This window comes from Pelophylax lessonae (assembly GCF_965119305.1).
Source record: "Pelophylax lessonae genome assembly, chromosome: 1".
NCBI classification, from domain to species: domain Eukaryota; kingdom Metazoa; phylum Chordata; class Amphibia; order Anura; family Ranidae; genus Pelophylax; species Pelophylax lessonae.
The window spans coordinates 233936498-233960353 of record NC_138768.1 but is presented as its reverse complement, the minus strand read 5'-3'; the positions used below and the strand labels follow the sequence as shown (position 1 = coordinate 233960353).

General features: G+C 40.2%; 1 protein-coding gene across 2 annotated transcripts in view; it reads right to left on the bottom strand.

Moving 5' to 3' along the window:
• Positions 1-3680: 3680 nt before the first annotated feature.
• ABCB9 (ATP binding cassette subfamily B member 9) overlaps positions 3681-23856 on the bottom strand; it is a 102118-nt gene continuing 81942 nt past the window's right edge. For both annotated transcript variants that reach the window (XM_082273171.1, XM_082273172.1), the window contains exons 8-12: positions 17497-17685; positions 10374-10547; positions 7583-7742; positions 6304-6440; positions 3681-4454 (exon numbers count right to left, since the gene is read on the bottom strand). In XM_082273171.1, coding sequence (XP_082129297.1) covers positions 4197-4454; positions 6304-6440; positions 7583-7742; positions 10374-10547; positions 17497-17685 — 918 coding nt within the window. In that variant the 3' untranslated portion in view covers positions 3681-4196. The remainder of the gene's footprint in view (positions 4455-6303; positions 6441-7582; positions 7743-10373; positions 10548-17496; positions 17686-23856) is intronic.

Here is a 23856-nt window from a genome sequence, read left to right as displayed (position 1 = left end):
ATAATACACAGAGAGCTGGGCACAGGATTGCATAATACGCAGAGTGCTGGGCACAGGACTGCATAATACACAGAGAGCTGGGCACAGGACTGCATAATACACAGAGCGCTGGGCACAGGACTGCATAATACACAGAGCGCTGGGCACAGGACTTCGTAATATACAGAGCGATGGGTACAGAACTGTATAATATACAGGAGGGTGTTAGGCATAGAGTACAGGGTTCAGAGGTTTGCTAGGCACAGAGGACACTTCTGCCCCCACATTCATAGATCACCTCTGCACCTGGGGACAGTGTCATTAGTCCAGGGACGTCTTGTTACCCTACTTTACTATGAAAAATGAACAAAGCATATCCTTCTATAGTGTGTACTAGCCCCAATCCAAAGCACAGAGTGCTATTTCTTCCATCTGCTATCTGCACAGGTCACTAACAATAGTCCAAGCTGACTCCACAGCATCCTGGATGGGAGTTGGCTTGCAGGGGGGCACCCCCCCCCCCAGCACACAGCAGCTGATTGACATCCACAGCTGTGTATGTATCCCTATGATGCTATGTAGAGGGTGGCGTGTTCATTCTCTTTACTCAGGTTTTACTGAGCTCTGTGATCAAGCTCCCCCCCCCCCCCCCCCCGTCTTCTACTGCTGAGGAAAAAAGAAACTTTGATATGTATACTCTTTGAACTGATGTAGCAAAGTGATGACTGCAGATAAATGGGTGCAGCTTATGTAGGAGCATTTGTTTCATCTCTGTGTAAAACCTGAGGCTAGTCACTTCAGTGGATATACATAAGGCTTTACAACCACTTTCAATAAGAACAGTGAAAGTTGAATAACTGGTTATTATGGTTATAGTTCTTTAGTTGGCCTTTATAAATGGGCAAAATTGTGTTAAGCTGAATCATGGAAATAAACAGAAGAAACACAATTTTTTTTTTAAACTAAAATGTATTTGCATCTTTTCACTACAAAAGTTTACACTTTTCAATGACTTTTCAGCTATAAATAATATAATATTGTACCTTTCCAGGTCCTACAGTAAGATGCTACTCCAGAGTTTGCATACATCTTCTTTTGTTTGATGCTTAAAGCAAATAAATTAAAAGGGAAGGCATTTCATTTTGTTGAAAGGCAATTTAAAAAAAAAGCAAATATGCCATGTAGCGCCAGCAAAAGGACATTACAAAAACTATAAGGGCTGAAACACACTTTGCGATAGGGTGCGTTGAATAAGTGCATGTTTTATTGCAAAGCACAGTATCTGCTTTAGCTTGGTGAAGTGCCATTCATTTTCAAGGATACCCCACCAGACCAAGGCAGCATAGTTCTGATATGCGCTACAGCACACTAATATACACTTCTGTGCATTGTGGTGTGCCGCACTGAAATAAATGCTGTATGTCTATTTTATGGTCTTTTCTTGTGTGTTGGCAGCCCACTCAATATTGAATGCCTTAACACAATGCACATTAATGCATGGTTCAACATGTGTTAATGCAACACACAGAAATAAAGCAGTGTGAATTCAACCTTAGTGAAATACAGCATGTTGCCTAGCACCACTGTTACTAAAGTGCTTCAGTATCTTGTATTCTCCATCTGTAGCAGCTTCTTTTTACATTATTCCAGTACCATTATCAATTTGCATAGAGGCCTTCAGGCACAAAGCCATCAATTCATTCCCCAGTCTACAGTATGAATGCCTGTCGTGTCTTTGTGGTGCTTCGGCTTATGTGCGACTCTAATCACATGACTATTAATATTCACAACGAAGCATTTTATAGGTCGTTCATTAGTGATGCGGCTTGTGCTAAAATTACTTTACTCCATTATATTTATACTTTAGCTTTATTACTGTACTTTAATGCTGGTTTCTACTAAGACAACTAAATAATGCAAGCTAAAACATATCTACAGTGAGTAGTGATAATGTGTGCGCATTTATTTTCCCAAGGGCTATAAAAATATAGATATATAGCGACAAGGCCTTGTTTGCTTATTGCCAGGCATTGCCACGAGACTAAAGCTATTATTATGGAGGATGTTATTTACTCATTTTTTTCCAAAGCACTTTACAGAGAACACTGAACCATCCATGTCAGACTTTTTCGTACACAGACACCTAATGGCCATTTTGTATGGATGCCAATTAACCTGTATGTGTTTGGATTATGGGAGGAACCAGGCCACCAGGGTAAACCCATTCAGATCTAAAAGAGGATACAAACGCCGTGCAGAAGTGTCTTTAGTGCAAATCAAACTCAGCCTAACCACATAACCATGACCATCATTATGTCTACATCAGGCATGTCCAACCTGCGGCCCACTGCCCCCTGACAATTTTTTTTTTTGCTGGGGAGGAAGGAAGTCGGGTCGGGGGCACGGCCACAGCAGCTTCCAACTATTGGTAGGCAGAGGCTGCCTTGGAGGGGGGGGGGGGGGGGGGGGAGGCGAGCATGTGCAATGTTTCTGACTCCTATCCTACCACCATGACAACTTCAAATCACTGTAGTGGTTATGGTGATTAGAGTGTTCCTTTATTATCTCTCAGAAGAAGAAAACCTCTGTATACTGATTCCATTTCATTTGATCATCCTCTAGTTGTGTTAAATTAGTGCAGGGGGCGCAGCGGTGCGGGAAGAGTGCGGCAGCATTTTATTACTTATATACCTTAACTATAGTATATATTTTATATGCGGCCCGAGAAAATTCTCTACACTCAATGTGGCCCAGAGAAGCCAAAAGGTTGGACACCCATGGTCTACATGGTAAAGAGACCCACATGAATCCAGCACAAACGCTAATGATACAAGTACATTTTTTGCTGGTGATGCCAACAACAAGCGGGGTCTATTTTACACATGTTCTGGAGTTGCCTGCTCCTATAGAACTTATGGAACCAGGTGAGAGAAATGGTATTTAAACTGACAGATGTCCACTAAGGCTTTCTTCCTCCACCTAGCACCCCTGTTGGAAAAGTGGTATAAATGTTTGCTCTTAATACGTCATTTGAACTTTGCAAAAGCCTTCATCTTCATATATTGGAAACTGACTACTCCCCCTTCAATCAGTGTTTGGCTCAGTAAAGTGAATGAGATCAAAACCATGGAGGACATTATAGCCTCCTCAAAGAGTGGAACAATTTTTTAAAACCTGGTTCTGTTGGGTTGACCTTACTTGCACTCCAGAATATCAAGCCTAAATGGCCCGTTCAGTCTATGATGGTTCCACTATCCTTCCAACCCCCAGCAACTCACCTCTCCTTGAACTATGAGTTAAGCCCCATACACATGATCAGATTATCGAACGATCTGTCGTCCGTTTTTTGTGGCATGCTAGTCTGATGTGGAAAGTGAAGAGGTTATTTTCATACGAATTTTCCCATACGACAGAATTCTACTTCAGAAGTGATGTCATGTGTTGGATTGTTTTGTATGTGTTCTTTCTCTCTGAGCATGCCTTGTCTTGCTCTTAAGATTTTTTTCTGTCGAAATCTGTACTAATGAGACAAAAATCGGACGTTCTATTACGGACAACAAAAATTGTATAGCCTTTTTTGTGAGCCGAAAAGTCGGAGTTGGCTGTCGAAAGCACCATACTAACAATCCGAAAATCGGCAGATCGGTCGTCGGACGAATTTTCCCTACAGATTTTCTTATCATGTGTACGGGACTTAAGGCCTTGATAGGCTGAAAGGCACTAGTGCTGGCTCTGTTTGGAACATGTGTACTCCTTGGACGAAATAAAGAGAAATTTTATTCATCCTCACCTGGTTGCTGAATTTATCTACATGGAAGGTCTCCTTCCTCTCCCCCGAATGAAAATAAAGAATTACATATAAAAGTCTGCATAGCGTACAGCCAGCAGCACTGATTGGGAGATTGAATAACTCATGAAAAAGGTCAGTGATCTGACTATGATGTAACTATAATGCACTTTAGCAGCCTTCTGTTGCTATTCATGGTCTTGTAGTAAAACATGTAAGAAACATTATATTTTTTAATCTACTTGTAGTATATTGCAATACACAGCTACTACAATAAAGCTGAGTTGTATATCTTTACAGATGCCTAGTGTTGAAATAACATCGATCACACTGAGGTATTTGTATCTCCAGTAGACTCATGCACAGACTTTTTTTATTTTTAACGTTGAGGTAAGCCTTCAAGTACTGTAGTCCCAGATCTGTATCAGCATCATTTTTCTGTGCCCTCTTCTTGGTGACGTGTTGACCTTGTGTGATCTTTTTCCTCTGATCCGAGGCCAGAGACTTGGCGTTGAACGAGCTGGGAATAAAGTCCGCCTTCCTCCATCAGCTCTTTGTGACTCCCTTGCTGAACCACTGTGCCTTTGTCTAAAACAATGATATTGTGTGCTTTCTCCACAGTGCTCAGTCTGTGTGCTATAATTAGCACTGTGCGACCCTGCAGATCATTATCCATTGCTTGCTGGATCTGTAAAGAGTGAATCATCAACAGTTTTTTTTTTATTTGACGTTCACATGTGTGAAACTCCACCAAAGCACCACTTCTCATGTTTATTCAGTATTAGCAATACTGGGACTAAAAGTCTTCAGAAATCACAGTTAAAATATGGACATGTTAACTACTGGCCAATTCTGACATTTCTCACATACAGTACATGTAAGAATCAGCATTCTTTTTTTTTTTTTGCTTGAAAATTAGACCCCCCCCCCCCCCCCCCCAGATATGATATATTTTTTTTTTTAAAGAAAAAGATCTATCTTTGTAACTACAAGGGGTGCAGATGGTGCAACTTAAGATGAAGATGCTGCTCTGGAGTCCCATTGTAACTGTTAGTCTTCTATAGCTCTTAGCACTATAGAATTATAGGTTTTAGCTTTATAGAACGTTTTTTTTTTTTTTGTTTTTTTTCCTTTTCAACTCTTTTACAACTTACTGGCAATTTAAGTAGAATTTGTTAAAAGAGAAAGCACAATCGAAGAAATTAATATCAAATAAAACTGTTTTATACTGTATGTAGGGCACTTGGTTTTAGTTATTGCATCTATCATGTTAATTTTTCAATAAATATCCAAGAAAAATGGACCAAATAAGCATTAAAACAATACAAATACAAAAATATGTGCAGCGCTAGAAGAAGAATTTCCCAACAAAATGAATTGTCCAATCGCAGGAAGCATTCCACAAGTAACATAGACAATGGGTGGTGAGAAAAAGTCCAATATATAATGGTGCAAATCATATAAGTGCAGCAAATCCCGTCACCAGTGAAGGTAAAAATATATTGCGCTCACCAGATGGATGGGACCCCAAAACACCTTATAGTGTAGGAGTCAAACAGGCTTAAGAATGATGAAGTATCCCCACAGATTTTTTCACCGATTCCAACGGCAACCATGCCAATCTCCGGTAGATGAAATAATTCAGAGATTCCCCTTCAACATGGTGGGTGGTAAATCCGAAAAAAATGGAGGGACATATAGCGTAATATTGCTAAGATCAATTTAATATCAATAAAGCTGATACACTTACAGACATCTTTTGGTGGGAATTCATATACCAAAACCTACTGCACATCCATAATATTCCAGTTGACACCGTAATCTGGCAGCCCCGTTTGGTCCTATACCAATTCTATTAACAATCTTTTTCTCTCACAGAGAGAGTCTGTAGCTCTCTCAGCAATGTTGTCTGAGTCCTGGCTCTACCCTGGGTGTCAACTGGAATATAATGGATGTGCAGTAGGTTTTGGTATATGAATTCCCACCAAAAGATGTCTGTAAGTGTATCAGCTTTATTGATATTAAATTGATCTTAGCAATATTACGCTATATGTCCCTCCATTTTTTTCGGATTTACCACCCACCATGTTGAAGGGGAATCTCTGAATTATTTCATCTACCGGAGATTGGCATGGTTGCCGTTGGAATCGGTGAAAAAATCTGTGGGGATACTTCATCATTCTTAAGCCTGTTTGACTCCTACACTATAAGGTGTTTTGGGGTCCCATCCATCTGGTGAGCGCAATATATTTTTACCTTCACTGGTGACGGGATTTGCTGCACTTATATGATTTGCACCATTATATATTGGACTTTTTCTCACCACCCATTGTCTATGTTACTTGTGGAATGCTTCCTGCGATTGGACAATTCATTTTGTTGGGAAATTCTTCTTCTAGCGCTGCACATATTTTTGTATTTGTATTGATTTATCACTCTCTTTAGTTCAGTGATTGATGTCAGCTGCTTACAATTTTTAAGTTAGCGCAATAATTTCTATTTTATTTTGTAAGCATTAAAACAAACTTGCAACTTACAGCATGCTCACTCTCTGCGTCCAGAGCACTGGTGGCTTCATCCAGTATTAGAACTCTAGGATTCCGGATCAAAGATCTGGCAATAGCCACCCTCTGCTTCTGACCCCCAGAAAGCTGTGCACCCTTTTCTCCAGTTTCTTATGGAAGGAAAGAAGACGCACCAACATTACAATGTACAGTTTTCAAAATGTATAATCCCCATTGTTCGTTAAGTACCCCCTTTTCTTCAACATCATGGCAGCCATGTCCCCAACAACATAATTTTATACTGTGCACTTGAAGCAAACTAAATTATATGTTAAATCAAGCCAATAAGGCGAATGACTAATGTCTATTTGTTATCAATTCTCATTCAGACTTTAATCAAGTGTATTTCTAAGTAGAGATGTAAAATTTCTGTAAAAAGTTTTTTTTTCTTGTTTTTTTTCTCCCAGAAATTTTTGGAAAAATTAAAAAAAAAAAAAATCAGTGTAGAGTAGTTTTACATATTTAAAGTCATTGTTACACTGGGAAAATGAAATGCACTGTATATTTAGTATACTTAAATAAAAGTACAGCCTATTCCATAAATAAACTAAACTTGCCTAATTTGAGAACTATTGGAGTGAAAAGCAACTGCTACACTTTCATTATGGTCCTTAACATTTCATTACATAAATTATTTTTTTATGTTTTTAGGGCACCTCTGGCATGCAAGGATGTGTTTTGTCAATTTACTGACCAGACTATATGGAAACAATATGGGGTGATGGTGGAGATCATTAATATGAATCATTTGTAGGTTATGAAGATAAACTAATTTGTCTGACAAATTTATCCTCTTACCTGTCAATTAAGGCCTGAGAGGATAGAAACTATCATCTACTGTATCCCAACAATCATCCAACTGTAGGAGGTAAAAGATGGAGCCCACAAGCAATCTAAACTGGAGCCTTTCCCCTGCAGTGCCCGCTAGTCGCAGAAATGCATATTTATCTTGTTTGAGAACTGCATTGAGAAGTACAGTGTTACTTGAATTGTATTCCAGGTTTTGCTTGTCTTCAGCTGAGAGAGCTTCCAATAATTAAGGACTTTACATAAAGTCTCAGAAATCTTTTATTAGGATCTCTATGTGATATAGTTTGAATACCATGTAATTTTTCTGGGGGAAACAAAACAGAAAACGACTTTGGAAAAACAAAAGGAAAAACAAAAAACATTTTTTCCCCCACTTTTTCAGTTTTTTATTCCAGGCCATCCACCTCTATTTCTGAGTGAAATCTCAGGGAATATACAATACCTGTGTCATATCCATCCTGAAGCTCTGCGATAAAGTCATGGGCACTGGCTCTTTTGGCTGCACCAATAACAATCTCTAGGGGCACAGAGCTCAGTCCATAAGAAATATTACTCTCAATGGAACGGGCAAACAGTACAGGCTCTTGACTCACCATTGATACCTATCAGATAAAAACAGGAAAGTGAAAACAGGCAGTCATACCAAACACAAGTTCTAACAGAACAACAAAAACGGTGTGGGGTCCCCCCTTAATCAATACCAGGCCCTTCGGGTTACCACATGCAATTTCTTTTGTGAATTGATTTTTACTCCTGTTTTATGCAGTATTTACAGAGGCTTTTTGCTTCTTGCAAGTAAATTGACATTTTTAGGATCACATGAAGTATTTGTGAAAATATCTAAATACTGCATGCAATCTGGTTCGGTGAATGGAGCCCAGTGTCTGTTGACAGGCCACCATGATTGGTAGGTTTAAGCTGTATACACACTATCCAACTTTTGTGGTTAGATTTCCTTCAGATTTACCTTTTCTATGTAGTGCAAGGGCCTGCCAGATTGCATACAAATTGAAAGTGTTTAGGTTTGACCTCATATTATATGGTTTTGGTAAATCTAAAGGAAAAAGTCTTCAGAAAATCTTATAGTGTGTATGGCCCATTACTCACTCACTTGCCTTCCCATACCACCTTCCTGCCACAGAATTCTATGCTGGGTAAGTTCTGATGTTGCACTGTGTTGAAGCGTAACCTGGTGGATGATGTCATTGCCCCTCCCCAAGTGACAGTGTTTGGGTCTGGCGATTAGATGCTCAGGCACAAGCATTGCCAAGTAATGCATTTTCCTATATTTAATATCAATGTCACACGGTGCTGTCTACGCGCCAAACTCATAAAGATATGCTTTATATGATATTTTAGGCATACAGTTGTACATACAAGAAACAGTAAAATATATCATTAATACAAAAGCAGAAATGTTTATTCAATTAAACACAACTTAAATACATTCTGTAGGATTAGATTGGAGTATCGAGATTCAGTAATCAGTCATTACTGTATTTGGAACTACGCAAAAACGCATTATTTGAGTAGGCACACTGATAACTACTTAAGACATTTACCATGGCATTCTGGCTAGTGGGTCTTACTGTTTATTATTTGGGTTCACCTGTGGACGGGTAAAATTCTGCCCAATGGTATTCAAGGAGTTCTTCCAGAGGGCCTCACTATATAAAGGGGCCTCGGGTAAGTGGTTTGTCTTTTGGCTGGACAAGCTGAGTAAGAGGAGCTAACCCCCCGCCCGTCTGCTGTGGCCAATTTATGCCAATTTTTGTGTTCTGTGTCTTCTTTAGCACAGGCATGGTTGTATTTGGTATTTTCCTTTGGGTCATTAGTGCAGAGAGCAATCCCATGTTTTTACCTGTATTCCTATAACCATTATCAGCTTGGTGAACGAAAGCCAGAGATGATAACCACAGTTCTGGCTGGATGGCTCATTGGAGAATATAAATAATTTAAATAGAATGTGGAAATAAATATATGATATTACATTTTGACCATAGATACAATGTAAAAAAAATCCCATGCTCTTTTTGCTATACAGGAATGGTAACTACTTGCATTCCTATTCATAGGTATTGTAGGGGATCAGACTCCATGCAGGGACAAATTCACAGTTTCTTTAGGAAAAACTTCATATTTAATCCACAGAATATTCATAAACAGAAGAAACAGGCTCATTGCCATAAAACAAACTAAAGTAAACTTCTGCTCTACTGAGCCTGAAGCCCCGTACACACGTACCGAATGTCGGCCGAACGATCGGCCGTCTTTTGTCCGGTGCTGTCCTGTCGGTTGAAAAGTGCTAAAGACTGCACACAAATTTTGTCGGCCAACAACAGCCGACTGCAGAAGTGATGTCATGTGATGGTTAACTTTCTGTGTGTTTTTTCTTCTCTGAGCATGCCCAGTCTTGCTCATCTGCTGTTTGTTGGCCGAATTCTGTACTGACTGGCGAACAATCGGCCGTTCTGGTGTTGGCCAACAAAAATTTTAATGCCTGCAGGACAGATTCTGTTCGGCCGAAAAGTCGCAGTCGGTTGTCAGAAGCATCATACTAACAAACCGACAATCGGCCGATCGGTCGGTGGCCGAATATTTACGTCCGACAATCGCTACGTGTGTACGGGGCCTTACTGTGTCTGTAGTCCGACAAAGTCCTAGTTCTAAGGTAAGTATCCTTTACAAAGCAAACATTTGTATCCAAATTTCAGGCATAGGCAGCCATGCTCCTAGTCACCTCCTCACATGGAGACATACACACTCTCTCTGAGAGCTAGGACCAGCTGCCTTAAATAAGACCTAGACAGAAATCATTATACTGCGGTCCATGGAATTGGGAGTCTGTCCTACCCAGAGCTTTATCAGACTCCCAGAAAAATCAGCCCCGAAACGGACTTTACTAACACAGGGTAAAGATATATCTTTCTTTACCAAGAAATCATTGCTGACATTACCTTAGATTGCAAATCTAAGAATCTGTGGAGGAACATATATCCCATCAATAATTTTTCCTGTTATCCGAACCTGTTTCAAAGGCACCCCGCTACAGTGGGTAATGTACGCATGTTTGAAAGACATTGATCTTGAATCCATGAGAGAGGACATTAATTATGGATTATTTTATGCATGCTATTGACACATACCTTTGTTTCCAATAATTTGTAATGAAAGGTATTTTAAAAGAGAAAGGTATAAATCATATGATAGGATAACATTGGGGTAAGACATACCTTTGCATGCAGATATTTATGGTCATACATTGTGATCGGGTGACCATCCAGGAGGACTTCTCCTTCATGCACAGGATAAAAGTTCTCCAAGATATTCACACAGGAGCTCTTCCCACTTCCTGATGGTCCCACCAGTGCAGTGATTTTCCCAGGATACAGTGTAAAAGACAAGTTCTGCAGAACATCAAAACAGCACAATATGACAGTTAGTAAGAGTTCTTCTAATTTAATGGACAGACATTCTTTGGTAACTGTTACCTTTGTGTTCATAAAAACTTCACACAAATCTGGTAAAACATGGGTTCTATTCATCAATGCTTTCATCCAAGATTTACACAACGTTGAACCCAAGATTCAGTTGGAATAATTTGTCGGTCTTAAGTAAAATTTGTATGAATCTTGGATGAAAAAACCTGATAAATAAACTCCATTGATTCTGCTTATAGATAAGGGAAATGTCAACAAAAGGGTTAAATAATCTAGGAAAGGGATGGTCGGCACTCAGGATGACATCCAAAAAAGTATTTCTTTACTAAGTAAACATATACAAAGCTGTAAAACAGCCTACGCATTTCGGACACTAGCCATGACTAAGGACTAACGTAGGCTGTTTTACAGCTTTCTACATATTTACTTAATAAAGAAATACTATTTTGGATGTCATCCTGAGTGCCGACCATCCCTTTCCTTACTCTGGTACGTTGGAGGTGTCAGCAGCCTCAAGGTCTGAGCACTGGGTGGAGCTTTTATGTGGGAAGGTTGTAGCGCCTATAACCTTTTTTCCCTAAATAATTTAGTGGCAAATGTAGCACTGCCCCCTTGAGGACTGCTGGATTGTTCACCTTAGGATCCCCCTGGGTTACCATTAGCAACTGCAGTATGCACAATTTAACTCTTTACTCTCTGGCTCAGTCAATGAACAGTCTAGGGGATGTAGTTGTTTTTGTGGTTTTATTTAAATTAGGGATGGGAGAAGGGAAAAGTGGGATACTCCAACTTGAACTATTCACAATAGGTGAGGACTCCTGTCTGAAGATGCAGCCAGGCTGCTGATTCACATTGCCAGTTAAATTAACTTAGGATTACTTGTTAGGATGAATTATCTTTGGGATACACATCTAGTACCCCCTTTCAATCGGCCTGCTGACACCCGTCCTCTGACTATCCTAAACCAGGGTGGCCCCCCTCAAGTCAGGCCTCTAGACACGATTCCCTGTACTCACGATACTGTTTTCTTTAGGTTCTCCAGTGTCTATACCCCCCTCAGTCAGCTCTCATGGACCTCTGGGTTCAGCTCCTTCTTCCTGGTCCCTAGGCCGACTGCCTGTGACCGCGTGCCACTGCTACAGAGGAGGAGGCAGCCGCCACTCTCCCTCCCTCCAGGACTTTGCTCACCAGCCAAAGACCCCTCAGCACATGTGCTCCTGGCTTTTATACAACACCCCACAATGCACCAAGACAATCAGTCTGTGCCAATCACTGGGGCTATATCAAAGTCTGTGTACCCATTGGTCCGATTTCTTCCACTGTCCAATATGCCCCACTATTGGAGCAGTGTAAAACACTCCCTAGACCAGATTAATCACACACTAAGCACCAGGAGCAGACCAAACTCACAGATCCTTCTCTCTGGTAGGCAGAATGCAATATAAATTTGCCTGCTGCTTCTCTGATAGGGAGACAGAGCCAAAAACTATACTCTCCCACTACCACCTACCTAGGAGAGTGCTACACAAAGTTCACTGAAAGTAGACTTCTACATGTCCCACAAATCCTGGGACAATTATTTCATTTTAATCCAAATCTATTTTATAGCAGCAGTGACCTTCTTAAAGAGGTTGTAAACCCTTGAAACTTTTTTTTTTTTTTGCTGCAACCTGAAAGAGAAACCCATAATGAGCTAGTATGCATCGCATACTAGCTCATTATGAAATACTTACCTAAGAACGAGCCCCCGCCGTGTCGCCCGCTCACCTTAATGACGGGCGACATGTCCAGTCGCCCGTATCCGGGATCGCGGCATCCGCCCATCTGATTGGCCGGAGCCGGGGTGACGTCACTCCCGCGCGCGCGCGTGGGAGCCGACGGTCACAGCAAGGGGCTCTGAAGAAACGGCACCAGCGGCCGTTCCTTCAGAGCGCATGCGCCAGTGGCTGCATGTAAGGTAAATATCTCCTAAACGGTACATGTTTAGGAGATATTTACAGTATCTATAGGTAAGCCTTAATATAGGCTTACCTATAGGTAAAAGTGTCAGAGGAGGGTTTACTTCCTCTTTAACTACAATTTCCAGAATTGCAGCGCTATACACATACAGTATACTAAATATATAGTATATGTCATATACATAGAATGTTTAAAAAAAACATTGACGAATTGAGCATCTAATAAATTAGCTGTGAAAATCCACTACTATCATAGTTCACTTTTTTCTTTTACACATTTCATTCGCACCTGAACCGATGAACAGGGACGCACCGGACCCCAGGCACTAGTCATGGCTGCATATGTGTTAACCCAGCCTAACGGGCTTAATTTGTTAAAATTGTCCAAAATCTGGTGTAGCGCTGCACAGAATCCAATCAGCTTCTAGGTTTTATTGTCAAAGCTTAATAAACAAGCTGAAATTAGAAGCTGATTGGCTACCATGCACAGCTGCACCAGATATTGCACTCTCCAGTTTTAGTAAATCAACTTCTAAGCATCCATTTACACCAGCCTCTGCATTACAACACAATGGCTAGTGTGTTTTGCAGTGCCATAAGTGCTGATGCGCCAATCCCGGTGCATCCCATTATTCACTTTTTTTAAACAAACTTTATTGAAACGTCACAGTGACATTTCATCAAGTCCTATCAACCAGTTTGCAGCGACTGAGCTGCAATGATCCAGGAGTTGGGCTTTAAGATTATTGGGGCTAGTGCATCAGCATGGCATCCAGGAAACTAACATTTTCAAAGGAGACACCGGCAATGCCTACCTATTTCTCCCACCAGTAGATCTATATTAATATTTTACATTTGTTCACATTTTGGGCGGTTACACAGGAGATCAATCACTTACCAGCTTCTCATATCACTAAAACACTCTCTTGCCTACAACATGTAACAGCAAGCAGAGCCAGAGATGTGTAGGGGGCAGATCGTACACATGGAATCCCTGAGACGTAAAAAATTCAGTGGGCAATTCAACCCACTAGTGCCAACACATCTGTAATACAGATTTTGGCTGCACCAATTCTTTAACGCTGTGACTGTGACAAAACATTAGCTCATTGGTTCTTTAAATTCAAGTCACAACCTCAAGTGTCTGACTGATGATGTGGTAGTTAGAAATAATCAGGGAACGGTTGCAGAACCTGAAAATCACTGCCGCCAAGAGTAAACATAATTAAATATAAATGGAGCTGTTGACTAAAGGAAAAGTTGTGGATGCAATCCTACAGTATATCAAGTTGTGTGGTACAGTTTTTTTTATCTACTGTCCTAAGATATGAAACACAAGAATGTCTATTGTGGAAACATGTATTTTATGACTCAGAAAGCTATTGAAGCTCAGCACTGAACTCTGTAACACAAAGGGATATTTAACTACAAAAAGGTGTCCGATAATATTAAGAGGCAAAATAATATATTCAAACACTAGCAGCGCTAAATAAACAAACTGAAGAATAAAATCCAAAGTCCTTAAATGGGTATTTCCAGGTCATGTGGTAAGTTGGTTAGACACAATCCTTTTATCACAGGGAGGGTGTGAGGGGTCCTGGCCGTAGCACCTGATTTCCACCACCACTTTGTGCTCCCCCCCCCTATTCTTAAAACTCACCAGAGGATGGTGAATCAAGATCCTTCAAGGAATTCCACCACTAGATTCCAACATTGGACACTGGACCACTTTTCCTCTATTAGCTGTACAATCTCCTCCGTTGCCAACAAACTGGTGCTGTGCGATTCTCTGTCTCTCCCCTCTGAACAGAGGGGAGAGACAGAGAATCGCACAGCACCAGTTTGTTGGCAACGGAGGAGATTGTACAGCTAATAGAGGAAAAGTGGTCCAGTGTCCAATGTTGGAATCTAGTGGTGGAATTCCTTGAAGGATCTTGATTCACCATCCTCTGGTGAGTTTTAAGAATAGGGGGGGGGAGCACAAAGTGGTGGTGGAAATCAGGTGCTACGGCCAGGACCCCTCACACCCTCCCTGTGATAAAAGGATTGTGTCTAACCAACTTACCACATGACCTGGAAATACCCATTTAAGGACTTTGGATTTTATTCTTCAGTTTGTTTATTTAGCGCTGCTAGTGTTTGAATATATTATTTTGCCTCTTAATATTATCGGACACCTTTTTGTAGTTGATCATATCTTTTATAGCAGCTGCTTTGACGTCAAGTCGTTATTATTGATTTTATTCTTGTGCCTTCTTATTTATTTTAGCGCAGGGTGAGTGTATTTATAGGATTTTAATTTTCATATATTTATCACTCCTTACTGTCCACAAAGGGATATTTAGATGGGGCTGGAAATGAATAAAATGACTGTCTGGCTGCAGACTAGGTAACTGAAAGAGCGCGGTTACTGTTCCCAAGAGAAAACTTGATGATCACTATGAGCTGGGTATAACACATACATCCGATACCAAAGAACAATAAATAATGATGAATCATTCAGCACGTGATAACTAATATCGCAGTATGTAATTAGAAACTGGAAAAGATTTCAAAAGGAAGAAGGTTATGTTCAACCTTAAACAAAATATGGGTCAATGGTAACATACCTTGCCATCGTAATGAAATTAGAACATCTAAAATGTGCCTACTATCTTCCCAAAAACAATTTAAAAAAAATCTTATATATATATATATATATGCATATGTATATGTATATATATATATATATATATATATATATATATATATATATATATAGTATCTCACAAAAGTGAATACACCCCTCACATTTTTGTAAATATTTTATTATATCTTTTCATGTGACAGCACTGAAGAAATTACACTTTGTTACAATGTAAAGTAGTAAGTGTGTAGCTTGTATAACAGTGTATATTTGCTGTCCCCTCAAAATAACTCAACACACAGCCATTAATGTCTAAACCGCTGGCAACAAAAGTGAGTACACCCCTAAGTGAAATGTCTAAATTAGGCCCAATTAGCCATTTTTCAAGGTATCAGGTGTGAATGGGGAGCAGGTGTTGTGTTAAATTTGTTGTTATCACTCTCACTCTCTCATACTGGTCACTGGAAGTTCAACATGGCACCTCATGCAAAGAACTCTCTGAGGATCTGAAAAAAAGAATTGTTGCTCTACATAAAGATGCTTAGGCTATAAGAAGATTGCCAAGACCCTGAAACTGAGCTGCAGTACGGTGGCCAAGACCATACAACAGTTTAACAGGACAGGTTCCATTTAGAGCGGGCCTCGTCATGGTCGACCAAAGAGGTTGAGTGCATGTACTCAGGGTCATATCCAGAGGTTGTCTTTGGGAAATAGACGTATGAGTGCTGCCAGCATTGCTGCACAGGTTGAAGGGGGGGGGGGCAGCCTGTAAGTGCTCAGACCATACGCCGTACACTGCATCAATCTGGTCTGCATGGCTGTCATCCCAGAAGGAAGCCTCTTCTAAAGATGATGCACAAGAAAGCCCACAAACAGTTTGCTGAATACAAGCAGACTAAGGACATGGATTACTTGAATCATGTCCTGTGGCCTTATGAGATCAAGATAAACTTATTTGGTTCAGATGGTGTCAAGCCTGTGTGGCAGCAACCAGGTGAGCAGTACAAAGACTAGTGCGTTTTGCCTACAGTCAAGCATGTTGGTGGAAGTGTCATGTTCTGGGGCTGCATGAGTGTTGCCGGCACTGGGGAGCTACAGTTCATTGAGGGAGCCATGAATGCCAACATGTACTGTGACATACTGAAGCAGAACATGATCCTCTTCCTTCAGAGACTGGGCCACAGGGCAGTATTCCAACATGATAACGACCCCAAACACACCTCCAAGAAGACCACAGCCTTGCTAAAGAAGCTGAGGGTAAAGATCATGGACTGGCCAAGCATGTCTCCAGACCTAAATCCTATCGAGCATCTGTGGGGCATCCTCAATTATAAGGTGGAGGAGCGCAAGGTCTCTAAGATCCACCAGCTTTGTGATGTCATCATGGAGGAGTTGAAGAGGACTCCAGTGGCAACCTGTGAAGCTCTGGTGAACTCCATACCCAAGAGGGTTAAGGCATTGCTGGAAAATAATGGTGGCCACACAAAGTATTGACACTTTGGGCCCAATTTGGACATGTTCACTCAGGGGTGTACTCACTTTTGTTGCCAGCGGTTTAGACATTAATGGCTTTGTGTTGAGTTATTTTGAGGGGACCGCAAATTTACACTGTTATGCAAGCTGTACACTCACTACTTTATATTGTAGTAAAGTGCAATTTGTTTAGTGTTGTCACATGAAAAGATATAATAAAATATTTATAAAAATGTGAGGGGTGTACTCATTTTTGTGAGATACTGTATACACACACACACACACACACACAGAGCATACTGTATATATACAGTATATGTTAGATATTTCTTATTAACTAGATATCTGCAATAATTACCAACTATTTCTGCCTCCCTGTTTCTTTTGATTGTTCTTCCCATGTTTGTGCTCCTGCTGCACTCTTGATAATATAAAACAATTATAAAATCCAGCAGATAGAACCCTCTATAATAGACGCAGCAGGAATGCAGATCTAGGAACCGAAGTGAAAACATATCACCAATAGAGCTCATAAGAGATATAAGAAGTTGTTAGATTGGCTTAACTCTCCAACATCTACCAGAAGCTGAATTATCATCTATAAGTGTTTTGTCACTTTAAATGCCTGCTGTCTGATCCTTGATTTGATATACATTTATTTTGCCAGGATCACAGAGACAAACATTAGAGGAAAATTCAGACAACGATTTATTCATACTTTCCAACCTTATTTAAGACATCTAAATTATTTATTTTTAATATACCTGTGCTCGTTCATGGAACTGCTACCTACTGTTCTGTACTGTTCAGTACATGTTTTACCAGATACATATATAAACAAGTATTTAGTTCTACATACCTTTAACACTTGTGCCCTTGGTCGAGTAGGGTATGAGAAGGTGATGTTTTGGAACTCCACTTTACCTTCCAAATGCTCAGGGGCCAGGGTGCCATCATTGACCATCTTTGGTTTGCGGTCTATGAATTCAAACACTTTTTCTGCAGCACCAACACCTTGCATTAGACCTCCATATACTGATCCAATGGACTACAATCCAATATACATAAAACATAAAAAAAATAATATCAGTCTGTTAAGAAGTATCAATTTGCATATGTCAGACACTGTTCCCAGCCAACCCTGTTATTATATTTAGATGCTGAAAAAAGCGTTTGACAGGTCAGACTGGGAGTACCTAACGATGACCTTGGAATTCCTGGGAATTTGTCCAAAAATGACAAGTCATTTATTTATGTATCACCCACCGCGAGAATAAGGATTAAATACCCGTTTACATTACATAATGGAACACGTCAGGGGTGTCCTTTGTCCCCATTATTTGTTTTATCTCTGGAACCCTTTCTTCAAAAGGTTAGACATAATCCTGATATACATGAAGTAAAGGTGAATGGGAAAGAACATAAATTAGCTGCTTACGCAGACGATATGATATCCTATTTTATGTTTAGCAACCCAGAATTTCTTTACCAACTTAAGGCTTACCTACATACTTATTAAGCCTTATCAAACTATAAAAATTATATGTCCAAGTCCGAAATATTAAATATTATTATCCCATCAACCGAGGCGTTGAAGTTCAACCCCTTATTTACTTTTCTTTGGCAACCAGTTACCTTAAAATATTTGGGAGTTAATTTGACTGCCCATTTATCCGATTTATTTAGACACAACTATTTTTCTTTGTTATATGCAATAAAGATAGATCTACGCAGGTTGTCTTCAATTTGCCATTTATGGCTGAGCAAAATAAATGCCATCAAGATGAACATATTACCTCATATTTTGTTCCTCTTCCAAATGATTCCTATGGGGGTCCCTATAGGTTTTTTTTTCTAGTTTACAATCTCTCATCTCACATTACATATGGAAAGGAAGACGTGCGAGAATCTCTCCAGATGTCTTATATAGAACTAAACTAATGGGTGGGCTGGCATTGCCCAATTTTAAATTATATTATATTATATTATATGTGATTGCCTTAAAGCGTATTGCAGACTGGAAACAACCTAGCGACTCCAAACTCTGGGTGCAAGTGGAATCAGCTCCTGCAGACAAAGACCTGTCTGTGGTTCCGTGGCTTCCACGTTCATTTAGGGGCTGGCACCTTCGACATATCTTTTATTCTATCCACTCTATCCATATGGGATTTATAACACCCTCGTTATTCCTGGAAGTACAATTCTCCATTAATGCTGCTTCTTGGTCATACAAATTTTTTGCCAGGATCTATGGATAAAGGGTTTAGGTGTTGGTTTAGAGAATGTCAGCCTCAGTTACATCAAATTCTTGAGAATAATAAGTTAAAACCATTACAATCTCTTTGTGGAAACATTGAGCCCACTACTGTGGATCAATGGCGATATGCACAACTATCCCATTTCATTAATAATTTGCCGCAGCTGCTTCGTACACTGTTCCAACTGAACCATGTTGAAGCTTCTATGCGGTCCAAGATCCACCTTCCGCATTGTATATCAATGTTTTACAAAACTTTTTTTTAATCCCTCCACAGCCCTCGATATCCTGGTTACATTGGGAAAAAGATTTGCAATTAAGTATCACTGATGAACAAAAAGATAGGATTATGCAGTTAGTCCATGTGTCCTCTATCTCATCTAAAATGGAGGAAGTCAATTATAAACTCCTTATCTGCTGGTATTACACTCCAAATAAACTACATGCAATGTCCTCTTTGGCATCACCTTTGTGTTGGAGGGATTGTGGTAGCACCGCAACGTATGGACACGTTTGGTGGACTTGTCAACTTTTTCAGGGGTACTGAAAGGCAGTCGCTGACATAATCTCTATCATGCAAATAGATTAAATAAAGCCAGAACCTTGTTATTTCATTGCTCAGCAGTATCAAAAGGCAGATATAAGAGCTCGATCACTCCATATATATTGAACGCTGCAAAATCTTTGATCCCTTTGTATTGGAATAGCTACAAAAAGTTGATGATTTATGTTTTTTAGAAGAGTTAACATTTATGGCTAGAGATAATGCTGTTAAATACTTCAAAATATGGGCCTGCTTTCATGAGTTTAAAACTCCTGCCTCATATAGTAATATTGTCCTAGGTTTATGACAGCCTCATTACAAACCGTGACGCTTTGGAGTTCATAAGAAGGGAAAGGGGAAAGGAAATTCTTCGTATTGTAAATGCTGTATCGGAACTTATGTACAGATATGCACCCGATCGTTTTGCCCTTCTCTCTTTCATGTTACAATAATATAAAAGACAATGAGTATTTCTGGGGATGTACTGGTATGATTTCTTATATGGTCTTATAAGACATTCCTTTGTTTATATTCCTTGTTGAAATATTCTATAAAAACCTATTAGTATAAATTTGGAATCGTGCAGTATTGTAAAATTAAAACCCAACTCCTTGAATATTCTCCTATCGAATCAATACTCCACTCTAGACCCTTCTGGTCCCAATCCTTGCATCCTTTTTCAGCTAAACCAAACCAGTCTTCCTGTGCTTTGTCTGGTTGAACAAGCCAGCCCTGTTACGACAATCAACACTTTTTGTGCCTAAAGATAAAGGGGATACCAACTTAAACGATGTTGTAGCTCACCTAACTAGAAAGTTTTTTATACCTACTATGTCCCCTTAAGAGTCAGATGCCCAGCACCTACACTTCTGTTTCTGGTCCTGAACAACCCACAATTCCCACCAGGCATGTCTGATGGGGGTTTTCAGCCCATGTATGCTGAAAGCTCCCCCACTGGCCACTTCCTACTGGATATCTGGTGGCCCACTTTACATGACATGCAAGCAGACTCCTCCTATGTGTCACTGGGTTTTTGGAGGACTGTCCAACAGACCTCTGACAGCCAATGAAACACCTTGCATGGGACAGGACCCAATAAGACATAACCTATCTACGCTTTGGTATGCTATGATGCAGGCTTAAGCTGAAATGCGTTAGCATCTTATTGGAGTCTGTCATTGCTGTCATGCAACAACGAAAGTTCCTTAATAAAGAAGCAATCGGGTTGCTGGCTCATGTTTATTATGGATCTGCAGTGAACACTATAGCCAGTGCACCAATACTCTGCTCATACACCTTCCAATATAGAGGTAGAGCTTGGGTGAAACTTTTTGCATCTACGCTTTACCCTCTACTCTCGAGCCTAGAATCAATATTCTCCCATGCCTTTTTCCGGAAATTGTAGAGGGATCTGTAAAATAAATTCTCCTCTGAACAAGTTGGTAAACTGATCTAGCATACTCACAAATCCTTAATAAGTAATACATATAAAGAAGCGGATCACAACTTGCTCACATACTGGTATAGAGTCCCTTTTGATCTTGCACCAGATTCCCCTGGTCCCTGATGAGTGCTGGGGAAGAGCTGAGAGCTCTTCCCCAGCTGAGAGCTTTCCCCTCGTTTCCTGTAAGGACCCAAATAAGGCCCAACAACAGTAAAAAGTTGAAAGAAGTTCTAACTTTTCCCCACTATATCCAAAAGTTTAAAATATTTTTGCTGGAGTTGGACTTTATTTTCATAATATTGGGCTATAACACACAGAAAGTGGGGTTTTGTTCAATGGAAACAAAGCGTTTAAAACATGGCGGGTGTTCTAGTCCTTCCTTGCCCTACCCAAAACTAGAACAAATATTTAATCTGCAGTTTGGATTTAATGAATTTGAGAGTCCATGGACTGCATTTTTATACACCAGAAGGAGGGAAAAAAAACAAACTGCAGTATGCACATTATTTACAGACAACCTGTCATGATAGAAATAGGGAGGCTACCACTGGTTATCCCTTTGGAAAATGTTAGTTGCCTGTCTACCATGGTGACTCTGTCTCACTGACAATGGACAAGCATGGCGAAAAGAAGTTGTGACTTTCTTTGATTTTATTTTTTTATTTAAGTTTTAGTTTTTTTTTTTTTTTTTATTGTAGTGTCCAGCACAGCTTTTTTACACAGTAGGGTAACATAAAACCAATACCAATGTGCACACATGACTAAACTTAAAAAGGTTCAACACCATTAGCCCAAGGTCCATAAAGGTACAGTTGTTGCAAACTAGCAGTCTTAACTGGGGTGAACGTACACTGCCGAAAAACTGCGAAACGGTGTCAATAAATCACATACGACTCCCATGAAGTACAAAACCCAGGTGAGGTGCCAGAGCCTCTTCACATTAAGCGATGTTGAAACAAGTTTTAATACCAAAAATACCAAAAATTTGGAGAGAGGCTCTGATAGGAGCTAGTGGGGGCAAATGGCGAAAGGTAGAGGAAAAAGGGAGAAAAACACTAAACACAAAAAAAAGGAGGGGGAGGAGTTCCAAATTAGTTTTGCAGCTGATTGCTTGAGGGCCAGGCATCGTCACGGAAGCCAAGAACAAACACCTACAGTGCCTTGAAAAAGTTGTCATGCCCCTTGAAATTTTCCACATATGGTCATGTTACAACAAAAAATGTAAATTAATTTTATTGGAATTGTATGTGATAGACCAACACAAAGTGGCAAATAATTGTGAAGTTGAATGAAAATGATAAATGGTTTTCAAATTTTTGTACAAATAAATATCTGAAAAATGTGGTGTGCATTTAGGTTCAGCCCCCTTTACTCTGATGCCCCTAACTAACTAAGAAGCAATTACCTTTAGAAGTCACCTAATTAGTAAATAGGGTCCACCTGTGTGTAATTTAATCCCAGTATAAATACAGCTGTTCCGTGAAGCCTTCGGAGGTTTGTTAGAGAACCTTAGTGAACTAACAGCATCAAGGGACACACCAGACAAGTCAGAGATAAAGTTGTTGAGAATTTTAAAGCAGGGTTAGGTTATAAAAAAAATCCCAAACTTTGAACATCGCACAGAGCACTGTTCAATCCACTATCCAAAAAAGAAAAGAGTATGGCACAACTACAGACCTATCAAGACATGGCAGTCCACCTAAACTGACAGGCCGGGCAAGGAGAGCATTAATCAGAGAAGCAGACAAGAGGCCAATGGTAACTCTAGAGGAGCTGCAGAGATCCACAGCTCAGGTGGGAGAATCTGTCCACAGGACAACTATTAGTCGTGCGCTCCACAAATCTGGCCTTTATAGAAGAGTGGCAAGAAGAAAGCCATTGTTGAAAGAATGCCATAAGAAGTCCCGTTTGCAGTTTGTGAGAAGCCATGTGGGGGACACAGCAAACACGTGGAAGAAGGTGCTCTGGTCAGATGAGACCAAAATGTAACTTTTTGGCCTAAAAGCAAAACGCTATGTGTGGCGGAAAAATAACACTGCACATCACCCTGAACACACCATCCTCACCATGAAACATGCTGGTAGCAGCATCATGTTGTGGAAATGCTTTTCTTCAGCAGGGACAGGGAAGCTGGTCAGAGTTGATGGGAAGATGGATGGAGCCAAATACAGGGCAATCGCAGAAGAAAACCTGCTAGAGTCTACAAAAGACTTAATGAGGAAGTAACCTGTACCTATAGGTACCTATATGTAAGCTTATGACAAGGCTTACCTATAGGTACTGTAAATATCTCCTAAACATGCATCGTTTAGGAGATATTTACTTTGCATGCAGCTAGTGACATCATTGGCACATGCGCTCTAAAGGAATGGCCGCCCGTGTCGTTCCTTCAGAGCCCTGTGCCATGAACGGCTGCTCCCCTGTGCAAGGGCAGGAGGTTTTTATTTTTTCAATATTTTTTTTGAAGGTTTACAACCTCTTTAAGACTGAGGCAGAGGTTCACCTTCCAGCAGGACAACGACCCTAAACAAACAGCCAGAGCTTCAATGGAATGGTTTAGATCAAAGCATATTCATATGTTATAATGGCCCAGACAAAGTCCATACATAAATCCAATTAAAAATCTGTAGCAAGACTTGAAAATTGAACAGATGCTCTCCATCCAATCTGACAGAGCTTGAGCTATTTTGCAGAGAAGAATGGGCAAAGATGTCACCCTCCAGATGTGCAAAAATGGTAGAGACATACCCAAAAAGACTTGTTGCTGTAATTGCAGAGGGGGGGGGGGGGGGCTGAAAACAAATGCACTCCAGCTTTTCAGATATTTATTTGTAAAAAAATTTTGAAAACCACTTATCATTTTCCTTTCACTTCACAATTATGTGCCACTTTGTGTTGGTTTATCACATAAAATCCCAATAACATTTCAAGGGGTATGAATACTTTTTCAAGGCACTGTAACAACAGTCACAAG